The sequence below is a fragment of the Diplotaxodon limnothrissa genome, linkage group LG22, assembly GCF_057381915.1.
Source record: "Diplotaxodon limnothrissa isolate DT_005_m linkage group LG22, D_limnothrissa_male_GT1.1, whole genome shotgun sequence".
NCBI lineage: Eukaryota > Metazoa > Chordata > Actinopteri > Cichliformes > Cichlidae > Diplotaxodon > Diplotaxodon limnothrissa.
In genome coordinates, this window is record NC_140616.1 from 3433524 (window position 1) to 3446629 (window position 13106).

The 13106-nt window shown below is 40.4% G+C and overlaps 1 protein-coding gene across 1 annotated transcript; it reads right to left on the reverse strand.

The window, feature by feature from the left end:
• Nucleotides 1–558: 558 nt before the first annotated feature.
• Nucleotides 559–13036, reverse strand: LOC146609199 (vesicle-associated membrane protein 3-like). Its single transcript, XM_085346968.1, has 5 exons — nucleotides 12957–13036; nucleotides 5637–5766; nucleotides 5406–5564; nucleotides 1941–1992; nucleotides 559–641 (listed from the first exon to the last, which is right to left on the reverse strand). Exons 1-5 carry the CDS (start codon nucleotides 13034–13036, stop codon nucleotides 559–561), a joined length of 504 nt encoding a protein of 167 aa, XP_085203094.1.
• Between the last annotated feature and the right edge of the window lie 70 nt (nucleotides 13037–13106).

A 13106-nucleotide genomic window follows, 5' to 3' on the forward strand; every position in this document is an offset into this window, starting at 1 on the left:
TAACAAACAAGGGCACAAAGACGCTGTGTGTGTGTAGCAAACATGACTTTATTAGAAAGTCCAGGCTGTTCTCTCTGAGCGTGTCAAAGAAGTACAGAAGAAACACTGACGATGATGATGATGAGCGACTCCCACCTTCCACCATTCGGTCTAAGATGGACTAATATATTTCAAAGGTTAAATAATCACTTCAGCCTCAAAGCTCCTTCACACACAGGGGACCGATCCAGGCTGAACAAAGAAACATGTTGAACATTCAAACCACAGATAACAAAACTCAGGCTGGTTCACAACACGATGAAACAAATGCAGGACAGCCGGACGGAGCTGGGCACGCGAGCAGGTGGGTTAATCACGCAGGAAGTCAGATTTCTGCTCAGTAATGGTCTGCACCGAGAGAAGAGCCAAGCAGGAATCTGTAAACCCAGGTTTAACACAGAAAGAGCAGCTGTGCTTAAATGTTTCAAGCTCGAGTAGGAAACCTGATTTCAGTGTCACTCATGAGGATTCGTGGCGTGAGCGTTAGGATGAAGAGCGAGAAAGTCAGAATTGGTCGATTTAGGCAACAAACTGTTCTGAGAGGTGAGCAGGTTCATCATAGTCGGGCTTCCTCTGCTGCTGGATCATCGAAACCTCAAAGCCTGACAGAGACGATGGGTTTCAAGCCTGATAACAAAGTTCGATGCAGGCTTTCGTCTTTACAAAGCTGTAACTTTACAGAAAAGATGAATATCTCTAATTTCCCTTCCTGCTGATCTGGCGATCCAGTGTCACTCCTGCCTTTATTAAGATTTCCATGACTGACGATGAGAATCCTAAAGGCTGCATTATGTGAACTGAATTATCGTACGTTTAAATTTACTTGGATAGATGATTTTATATTTAAAGCACAAAGCCTAACTTTGTAGAGATTTTTAGTATAACACGGAAACCTCATTTGATTTCAAGATTAGTCTGCAATGCTGCTCCTTTCCTTTGTATTTAAGGAACTCAAACAGCTCTTTTGGATGCTGCTCACATCCCTCTGGGTCACTCAGAAGCCCTCTGAAGAGAAGCCAGCTGACTATTCGACTTCAGCTCTTACTGGTGTCCAGTAAACCTCACACTGCTTCCTGTCCATGAATCTTGCATGCACTGAGCTGCAGAAAAACCAGGCGCAGCAGGAGGTTTTTTCTTTTTGTTTCAGTGTTTAAAGGACAAACCTGGGTCAACAGATTTTACACCTGCAGTAAACCCAACCCGGTAACAAAGTCAGGAAACCGGCCTCATGCGGAGGCACAATAAGGAGGTAGTGGAGCACATTATGTGAGCATGCATGGAGGCTTTGGAGGAAGGCATCGCTGGGGTGGAGGAGCACTGAGGAGAGGCTGGATTTGGCATTCGGTGGTGCAGACTCGTCCTGTGACTTGTTCGTCCATCCCTGAAGAGCAGCTCAGTAGAAGAAATACACTGAGGACAGCAAACACAGATATTTGTCTCTGAGTGATATTTAAAAGTAAAAAGAAGCTTTTATAACCCTTAGAGTGCAACAGACTGTAAAATCCTCCTAGGACGTCTCCTGGTGCAGCTCTGGATCATCTTCTGCTTGTCTGCTTTTTTTAGGCTGCTCTGATTGCTCTGTACTTTCAAACATCAACTTCTGCATCAAACTGCTCTGATTTTACACGAGGATCTGCAGCTCTGAGTGCAGACAGCAGTCAGTGATGGGTGCAGCTACCGGCTCTGAAAGTAAAGTAAAGTAAAATTTGCTAGCCTTTGAAAAACCTAATCGGCAGAGTGTGTCTGCAAACTTTCCTTAAAATGGGTTTTAATGTTTCTGCAGAAGAAGCAGAACAGGGCTTCCAGGAAGCTGAACCTCCATACTGAAAATGCTCCACAGGTGCACATAAGGAGGCCAAGAAACCACATGCAAAAATAAGAGAAGGCTTTATTTTACTCACAGAAAATGACGCCAACAAATATAACACCTACAATGGCCATGATGATCATCATCTGGAAGAAAGACAAAACAAACAGAGCCATCAGAAACAAAAGATGAACTTAAGAAGATGAAACAGCCGTTTAATTCCACCGAGACAATAAATCACTCCATCGTCTGCTGCTTATCAGCCTCCAACCCCCTCCTCCAGCTCCTCAGAGGGGATACTGAGGTGTTCCCGGGTCAGCAGAGACATCATCTCTCCAGCTTGTCTTCAGTCTGCTCGGGGTCTCTTCTAACCCAGACATGTGTCCACCAAACCTGGCTTGTTTGTTGAGAAGCGCTGGCTCCTGTTTGAGCGCTTTCCGGAGCACTGTGGTCCTAGCTAGAAATAATCTTTCACTTTAATTTTAAGTAGAAACAGTGCACAAGTAGAAGTTACAATTAATTATAGCCTCAGTTTATTTACCTGCAAATATACATTTTAAGGTCCTTAATATACATTACTGTGTTTAAAATAGGTATAAACCTTCTCATATTACGTTTCAGCTTTCAACAAAATGTGAAGAAACCACAGCAATGACTTCATGTGAACATCTGTGGACTGTGCTGAAGAGAAATCAGCTCAACTTCAACTGGCCAAACACCGCCCCCTGGTGGTGAAGGTCATTATTAAAATTTGCAGAAGGTAATTGCAAAAGAGAGCGATTATTCTTTTACTTATTCTCGGTCATGTATTCAGTCTCAGCGGTACAAACAATCCCAGTAAGCCTAAAGTGTTGTTTCAGCTCTTGATCTGATGGTCTTCATATGATAATCTGAGACACACAGTTGTTGCTGTGTTGCTGTTCAAACCTTTAGTTTAAAGGGAGCAGTCAATCAGGAGAACGATGGTGTAAGCTGAGGGTGGCCTTAAACGCTCTTTTTTGTAATTATTCCCCCAAATTTGTTGAATTAGTTCAGTGAGAACTGGATTTTACAGCTGGGCGATGATCTGTCTGTAGCTGCGAGGTGGTCCCATATGTTTCTTCCTTTCTTCTCAAAGTCTGAATTTTCTTTCTATTTCTGTATAACAAGATGGACTAATTGCATTTCCCTTGATGCTAAACAAGCTGTTTCTGCACTCTTGTGTGAGTCTGAGATAGAGATTCATATAACTTTGATAATACTGAGTCATTCTTTGTTGAGCTAGTGCTTGTTTCTCTTTGAAATGTGTGGTTTCATTTTAAAAGGTACTTTTTAAAAGTTAACTTTGGACTAAGAAGTTCACCGCCAGGGGGCAGCATTTATAGATTTTAGATGTGCACTGCTGTTCTTTTAACTTTGGACTTTTCTTTGTCACCCATGTCCTTTCCCAGGCTGTCGTTTGAAATAGAATGCATTTTTTAATTATTTCCATCATTAAATAAAGACATTGTCCTTGTGGCACTGCCTGTCCATACTTCAACTTCAGCTGATATCTCATTGACTTTTTTATTTTTTAAAGCTTCAGTAAGTTTTTTGGGAGGTTTTGAACTTCTTTTAAATACAAGAAATTACAATAACTGCCATTAAAGGAAGCTTTTGAAGTTTGCAAGCAGAGGCCAAGAATAAAAATAAAAAGAGTTTAAATGAGCCGAGTAGGCGTGGCCAACTAGAAATATAAAGCAGACGACGCCCTGCAGATTTTAATATATGTCATGTTGCACAGTGTGCGTGTGTGTTGATCTAAATTCCCCATAAATAAAATCCACATGATGACATTAGAGTGAAACAGGCAGGAAATCACCTCTGATGGGGGGAGGGCGAGAGAGATTAACAAGAACAAGAGGTTTAGAGAGAGAGAGAGCGATTGGTGGTGACTGTGTGTGTTTGAAATGTGTGTGTGTATTCAGAGCTGTTCAGTGTTTACATATAAAGAAAGAAAATCTCCTAACTGTCATTGAAAAAGCTAAAAGAAAATGTTTTTGTGTGTTTTTAGAGCATTTTGTTTGGGTCTATTTTCAGCGGCGTATGAATCCACATTTGTTCTCTGCCCACTGTGAGAGCAGGAGTGTGTTTATGGTGACAGTGTGGGTCATTAAAGCAGAATAAAATGCATCACATATGATTGTTCGGATGTATCCATGTACAAACGTGTGTGTGTGTGTGTGTGTGTGTGTGTGTGTGTTGGATAGGAGGAGTTACGTCACACATCACAGCTGGCTTTTTAATCCCTGACTGTCACTCTAATCCAGATTGAGATTTTCCTCTTCCTCTCTCTGATTTGCTGTCAGTCAAACAGTCTCTCCTCCTCTCCTCTAATGTAATCCTCTTCCTCCTCAGGCTATCCAGCGATTGGACGGTCTGAACTGTACAGAGGGGAGGCGGGGCTTGATGGACTGACGCTGAGATAAAAAAAGACCTGGCATCTGAGGCTGGATGGATGAAGAGGAGATGCTGTGAGGTAGTGATGGATAAGTTAAATGCACTTAATCGGTACATTAAACTGAAACTGTTCGTGCAGCTTCATTTCTACCTGTTATGATCACAGATTAACATGAAAACAACACATTGATTATGTAAAGATGATTTCAAAGTTTTCTGAAATCTTTTCCACAACAAGGGATGTAACCTGTTTAAACACCTGTTACCACAAATATCTAATCGGCAGCAGCTGAATGCATTGAAGCATGTAGACGTGTAAAATGATCCACAGGGATTTTCCTGCACAAGCATCTCTAGAGTTTAAGAATGACATGAAACAGAGAATATCCAGCGAGCAGTAATGGTTGCTGATGATGTCATAAATCAGGGGAGCATTGCCAGACTGCTTTGAGCTGATAGCAAGCCAGCGGTAACTTAATAACTGCTCATTCCAACTAAAGTATGCAGAAGAGCATCTCTCCACCACAGCCTGTCTGACCATAGTCGCTGACCATGCCAATCCTTTTATGGCCACAGTACATCCATATTCTGCTTCCAGCAAGATAGCACACCTCATGCCACGAACTAAAATGATCTCAAGCTGATTTCTTGAACATGACAGTGAGCTCAGTGTATTTGAACAGCCTCCGCAGTCACCGGATCTCAATCCAACAGAGCACCTTGGGGACCAGGAGATTTGCATCATAGATGTGCAGCTGACAAATCTGCAGCGCTTGCGTGAAAATGTGGAGCTAAATCTCTGAGGTAAGTTTCCAGCACTTCGCTGAATAAATGCCACAAAGTATTAAAGCAGTTCTGAAAGCAAAAGGGGTCCAGCCCATCTACAGGTGCACCTAATGTTCTGCAATCTTGATTTGTAACTCTATATATTTACTTCAGCTGTGTTGTGATCATTATTTCAGTAATGTTATGTTTAGAGTTTGATGCGTGAAGATCTATAAAAAAAAACAAAAAAACACTTTAATGGTGGTTTCTACTCAGAAATCCGAGGCCACACTGTCTGCTGCAAGAAACCAACCGGAGGGGAGGATGTGGGGTGATGGGAAGGAAACGTGGAAAAATCTCCTTGTGTCACACCCACCTTGCAATTTTTCCACCAGTACTTGTTCTTGAGTTTGGCAGCGCTGCTCTCGAACTGCGAGGCTCCGGCCTGCAGGGCATCGGCGCGGTCGTCCAGCTCCGACAGCTTCTGATCTCTCTCCAGGACTTTGTCCACATTCACACGCATGATGTCCACCACCTGAGGGATGAAAACACCCATCAGCATCTCTGATACGTTTTCCATTTGCTCGTAGTGAGCTGCAGTCCTCACCTCGTCCACCTGTGCCTGTGTCTGCTGGAGTCGTCTGTTGCTCGTCAGGTTTGGGGCCTGAGCTGGAGGACCCCCCTCACCTTCCGGGGCCCCGGGAGCTCCTGGAGTCCCTGCTGCATCTGGAGTCGACCTGCAGGGAAAATGTGAGTTTTGTAACAAGAATTCAGTCAAAAATGACTCATTTATCCCAGCAGTAGAATACAGTTAGAGGTAGGCATCTAGGCTTTGAGCGCATAACTTCAGGCTTATGTGCAATATATATAAAGATGGAGTGGTGACTAAACATCCCTGTGGCGTCCAGAGGTGGATGTATGGGTTGTGGGGGCACTGAGAGAGCAGACAGTGATGCAGGGCAACAGCAGCACTGACATGTCAGAGGGGAAAAACAGCTTGAAGGCCATTTAAAGAATGCTGCTTAAAGGCACTGCAGCTCCTTGACTTTTCAAAGCCGACTGCTGCCTTGACTTTTGAAATACTGTATATAAACAGATAGTGTGTATGTAGGTCAGATCTATAGCTAAAGGTTCTACGTGGATCTCTCTAGAAAATAACATGTTTTAGCTGCAAAAGTTTACTTAAAGCTCAAAAAGCATTTAGGAACTAAGAACTCAACAATAGGAAGGAAACTGTCATGTAGCAAAGTGTCTATGTGTATGCAAAGGCAGCAGAAGAGACTTTATTAAGAAGAAGAAGTGATTTCACCACCAACATACTTGTTGATTCCTTCTTTTTCTTTCAGTTTAACAAAAAGTAGCAGCTGGAAATACATAGGAGGAAACACGGTGCTGAATGGACCAATCAGGGTTGTTCTGTGGTGTAGAACAATGATACGAGGTGTAGTTAGAGCTCCAGAAAGGTTTCAGGTTTAAAACAGCAAAACTTTTCATTCTTGTGCAGCTCCAAATCTCAAATGTTAAATCAGCAATCAGACGCATGGCTGCACAAGAGCATGAAAGACATTCAGTTTTCTACACTGATGAAATATTTCTGACTAAATAGTCTGATTTCCTTTGGTGCCGCCCCTCTAAACGCCCCTGTGTGAAGGAACTGCACATATAGTAATGATAATAATAATAATGAGATGAACTTGGTTTAAAATGGCCAAATATTTGTTTTAAGAAAGAAAAAAGAAAAACAACAGATTTAAAGGGTGTGCAGCACTCTTGATTTTCTCCTTTTTACTTTTGATCCTTGCTCATCGGCCGAGGCAGCAGTGAAGCTGTGACAGTCGAGAGCTGCAAGGTTTTCATGGAGCGCCAGCCTCGATGAGCACAGCTGATGAATGAATCAGGATCGTGATTGCAGGTTTGGGAGGAGCACAGCAGTCTTTAGTTTGGCTCAGACAATAAATACAATATAATTAATAAATATAATAAACCTTTGTGTGCTACTAATATTATGTTTTAAACTCTGAAGTAAGATCTCAGATGATTTTCACAGAGTGAAGCTTGTAATTTGTTAGACCTTAAAAGCAGGAACGCCGCCTGAATTCTAAACACAAACTCTAATTCAGTAATAGAAACATGACTCATCAAAGTTTGGCCTCCGTCCACAAAATCAGAGTCTCAGAGGATGAAACAGCCTCAGCAGCTCAGAAGAGGTAAAGGACAAATTAAAAGAATAAAAAATAAACAGTTTATACACACACACACACACACACACACACACACACACACACACACACACACACACACACACACACACACACACACACACACACAGTGTTACTGCCAGCAGGCTTGTTTTCCACCCGCAAAATGGAGAAAGATTAGTGCAGCAGCAGCAGCAGGAGTCTGACTGACTGATGGAGATCAACATGCACTAAGTAATCACTCCCCTCCCCCCGCGGGACAAAACACACCAAAAACATTCCCACAGTGGGTTCTCTTCACTCTAAAAACTCCCAGGTGTTTGTAGCTTCGTGTGATATGTTTAAGTCTTTGTTTCTCTCTCTCTCTCTCTCTCTCTCTGTGTGTGTGTGTGTGTGTGTGTGTGTGTGTGTGTGTGTGTGTGTGTGTGTGTGTGTGTGTGTGTGTGTGTGTGTGTGTGTGTGTGTGTGTGTGTGACAGGAAATTAAAGCATCACAGCTCAGCCGATCACACTGTTTGATGATAGTTTTGTAGGTGAGTCACCCGGTGAGTCACGGTCGTACTTCTGCAGTCTCAGCACTGACATTTCCAGACAAGTTTCACTTTTGATCCATAAATTTAGAGATAAAAATTGATTTTAAAAATTAAATTAATAAGAAAAAAGGAGTTTGAATTGTGCTGTAGCTGTACCCACCACGGAATTTAATGAGGAATCTCTTTAGTCTGTTAACTACACTTTGTTTTTTGTTTTTTAAAGCAGACATGGATTGAAAGATTTTAGAGGTTTTAAAAAGCCTGAAATAAATAAAAATGAGTCGGAGTACTCACATCTGAGCTGGAGGATGATGGAGATGATCTGACAGAGGGTGAGGCTGGACCTAAACCGAGGAGGAGGACTTCTGTTCTCTGTCTGATGTCTTCATTCACTTTTTCTCTCAAAACACGTAGAAAAACTACAACTGAAGCAGCTGCGCACAGACCGAAAAAACCTTTCGCGTCAGACACAAGTCCCGCCCCTATGCGCGCACACGCACGCATGCCCGCTTCCTCTGTCTCTCAGTTAATCCCAACACAAACCTGACATCATGGGTTACGTTTGAGCATTTGAAACATGCATTTCTGGATTTTTATTATTGTTATTATTTTAATTTGACTTTTTCAGGAGTAAATTTAAACGTCACATCATCAGCCTGCGGTCCATCAGCTCCACCTCAGCCACTCCAACAAATCCTAATTCATGTTTTTTCAGTAAAAACTCGGGACTGAACGTGACTCTGAATAACAGACTTTGTGTGGTGGCAATAAATACTATAAAATACCTGATATTTCATGTTTGATCAGGCTGGGAAGATTCTAGGAACATTTTTTCTCGTGCATAAAAAAATTATTTGTGTGTGTAAATTACAGCTTATTTCATATATTTAAAAATTTCTTTAAAAATTTCTTTCTCTTTCTCTCTTTATGTTACAATAATTATTTTTTTGTTATTTTGTGACTTTTTTCATAAGCCCACAACTTTTTCTTATGAATTTTTGACTTTGAGTTTTTTTTTTTAATTAATACACGTTATTGTTATTTTTCCTGGATTTCTTCTTCTTTGTACTTTTTGAAGTTGCCACATCCTCTTCCCAGATTTTTTTTTTTTACCACAATTTTAGCCTTTCTCATGTTGTTTTTCCCTCATGAGTTTGTGTTGACAAAATTTAAGCATTTTGTAAATAGTTTTTCCATAACTCATTTGCATGTCACCACAGATTGGAGCGGTGTTAGGTTCCTTCTACACTGACTGAAACACAGTTATGTTCCCTTTGTACAAATATATTTGAAGAATTAAATGTTTTACAGAATTCAAGCTGTGTGCAAAACAGTAAAGTTTTCATGTCTGTGGTATGTTAGCTGGAGGTAGCGTGGGTTGTCACCTGACCAATACTGAGCAAAGTGAGGTGAAAATCAAACGCCCCTCCGTTAATCAGACGTACAGGTGGGGTAACTGTTTCCTGCTGCTTCTGTTTGGTTTGACTGCAGCGAGTTATCCGGTGTTTTCTGTCCTCGGCGTCTTTATGTGAGTATTTAAATGTCTTTTTCTGCTTTTCCTTTTACTCACACTGTGCGGCATAACTGCGCTCTTTTTCTGGATTTTCCGATTTTTTTTCCCACATTTTTCTAAAGTCGAAAATGTTGGGTTTAGATTTTCAGGTGGCTGTTTTTTTGTCATTCTTCAGCAAAATTGCGTGATTTCTTAACTTTAAAATGGTTCATTTTTACCTTCATCTCCACTGGTTTCTGTGCTTTTCCCCCCTGGACTTTGTGCACACTGCACAGCATTGTAGTGCATAGAGTGCATAGCTATTAGAATAATTTCCACTTGATTGATTTCTTTTTTGAATGGAAAAGTTCTGCAATGGCAAACACCAAGAAAAAGAGCAAGTCATGAGTGGATCCTGCTTTTGAACTTTGGGCTTGTAAAGACAAACTGCGATGTCTCTGAAGGAGTGAAACGTCTAATCTGAATACAAAGCATTTATTTTTTAAGCGTGTGCTTCTCTATACACATTTCAGACTAACAGTACAACTGATTAGTGTTTAATTTGAATACATGTAATTTCAGCCCAGTTAATCCACTGAGATCAGACACTGAGATCAGACTTGTGTAAGCAAATTATATCAAAAGCAGTCCTCTCATCCAAAACGCTTCTTCAGATCTAAAACCTGAAGGAGAAACCAGGTATTTTCTGGTGAGGTTGTGACCTTGGACATCCGCACAGCTGCTGTCATCGTGTAGATCAGGGTGTCAGGATGTGACTTTCATCTGTAAAAGGCTCTGTGGATGATGATAGCAGGTGTTGTAGCCCACCTCCTCTGTTCACTAACACGAACAGCCAGAAAAAACACCAAATGTTGCACAGCGGATAATAAAGTGACGACAAAACTTCCTCTAAATGGAAGAACAAACGGCGTGAAAGACAAAGATAACTTGGAAAAGTTTCGTACTGAGAGTCGATCAGAACAAAAGAGGAAGTTTAAAAAAATTCTCGAGCTTTTTGAATTGATGAAGTTTTTTTATATGAATATGTAAAGTTTGTTTGTGTAGAAGTTTATTAAAACAAAACCTTTCATTGATGAGTGAACAGAGTAGCTACATGGGAACAAAACCAAAGAATTATGTTTCTTCAAAGTATTTTATTCTGCTCATCTTTTCATTTCATCAAACATACATACAGCTCTGTGCACCACACACTCAAACCTGAACCCCTGACAGCTCAAACACTCCGTTCATAGGTTTTCCTACAAATGGCTTCATCCTTCAGCTCGATTATTTGCTTTTTCTTTTTCATCCGAGTCACACTTTCATTCCTGTGTTTCCTGAAATGTTTAAATTCACGTTTCTCTCTCCACAGATTCCACTTACATTCAGATAATATAGATATGAAGCACTCGGCTAACGGAGCGTCTGCACTGTTTCCTATGGTGAGTGATAGCTTTGCTTTGAACGATAGCAGTTTGTTGCTTTGTTTTCTCATCATTAAAGGAACAAAATGACTCTTTGCCCATTTCTCTCCCTGCACTGAGATCACATAAAAGAACAAAGATTTTAAATTGGATGTTTTTGATGTGCTCAGTGAAGAAAACTGGAGGTCAGGCTGTTCCTTTAATGGGTCTGTTTTTTCTCTGGTGAATATGGCCGGTTACTTAACAAGCAGACATTCAAGTAATCAAAGATGTGATGACATTTGAAGGAGTGAAAACATTCAAAGCATCAGCAAAGACAGAAGCACGCTCATATTTAAAGTCGTGATGAGGACTCTTTTCCTGCAGCATCCTGTACACGTTTGTTTCTTTTTGCTTTGAATCACATCTGGAGGCCTTTTTGCTCGACTTTTCTTACTTTACACCGATGCAGGCTTTATTGCTGAGACACTAACATTAGGTCTGATTTAGCTGAGAGCAACAGCAAGGCCACAAAAACCCACAAAAATAAAGTAAAAAATATGAATCGTTTCAGCCAAATTTACACCATGAAGCTTCCAGCAGCAGTACAACTTCAGCATTGGTATGTACATTAATTACAGTGTTTGTCCTTTACAAACTGTACACAGATAAACAAATAAACCAGAGTGACTGATCCTCATGTATGTCCCACCTAATGTGGCATCTTCATCTTTAAGACAAAATACCTCCCGATCCCAGAAAATCAAAGGCAAAAATAACATTTGTATTACACCTATTATTGCCTTGTTAATTAACAGTATTAAGAATAAATAACATAAAAAAAGGGAGTGTTACCTAAAGTGTAAGATTAAAGGGGGCCTTTTTCAATCATTTCCAGCTCTGTATTTGTTATTCTTGGGCTATGTCAGAGTAGCTCTGCATAATTCAGTTGATAATAATCCTTATTTGTCTCTTGTAGCTCCTCCCCCTATTAGCCAACCGTCTTCTGATTGGCTGCCCCTCATAAAAAGACATACAAGTTAAACTGTGAACTGTGTGATAGGCTTCTGTAGGAGATATCAGGATATCCTCTCTCTATGACATCATACAGATCCACGAGTAGAAAAAAAAAACTGTCAGTCTAAACTTTAGTCCTGCGGGGATTACGTGGACGCCCTGATTTAAAAACATGTTTCATGTGAGCATTTGTTTAGGTCCATTTTAACGTTATCCTAAAAATACTGAACTAATTCCAGATAGAATCTTAACACAGACACCAAAATACGTGGAAATGTACATTTTGCCACATTATTTAACTTAAAAAATATTTCTTCAAGACCGAGGTTTAAAAATGGCATTTCCACAATAAATCAGTTTAACTGTGATTTAACCTGGTTTTTAAAAACAGTATTACTGTCATAATATAAGAGTTTACCTTTTAGCATCACATCATCTGTAGAAAATGTGAGAAATCTAAATGGCATTTACTGTCAAACCGATCCTGTTTGCACCGTTTTGATGTTTTCAAACTGAGATGGATCTGGAGGCGAGAGAGAGGTCTGAAACCACAACTGTACAAAAGCTTACAAAACCCCCAAATTATCTATATTACTACATGTATATCACTACACAGTATCAAAATCTGTTCAAATATCACGGCTGATGTTACGCCGAGAGGAAAATGAAGTATTTTAACTCCAAACTGTAGTAAGGATCAGTTTTTACAGACGGAGCAGAGCTTTTAATAAACTTCAAATTCAAGAAGAAGTACATATCAATAAACTTATGTAAGATTTCTGTAAGGTAAATATTGTGAAGGTTAAACCTTCAAAATGCCCCCACACCAAAAAATGTCCTGGAAATCTGTTTAAGGCGAGCTGGTCTTTCACTGGATTTTTGTCTTGACTACAGTTAGAAAGAATCAAATTAAACGTGAGCTTTAACATTTTGAAGCTGCTGCTAATGTCAGTGTAATATAAAACCACTGCACTTTAATATGGAGCTGGAACAGTGAGCTGTGCAAACTTTCTTTCTGCATTACAGCCTGTATGTGCGTCCTTTTAATCCTGCAGCGTTAGAGACATTTTACAAACAACGGTTTTGGTGAGCTCGGTGTGCAAATACAATAATGTAGCTCACAGGCATCTCATCTTTTCTTTAAAGTGCGGTAAAGTTTTGACCTCCAGATGTGCAGTTACAGCTGGTAACCATGTGAGGGCAGCACTCGCACACTCTATTACTATTGCTGCTTTTTTAATTAAAATGACTTCATATACTATAACTAATATTGCAAAGAAACTACAGGTTCATCAGTAAGGAGAAGCTCTTCTTCCTCAAAGCAGTAAAAACCTCCACGCTTGGCTCTGAATCTCCGGCTGCCATGTTGGCCTGACTTTACGATCAGTAAAAATCACACTGGAGACTTAAAATGTGACAGAAATCACAGAGACAT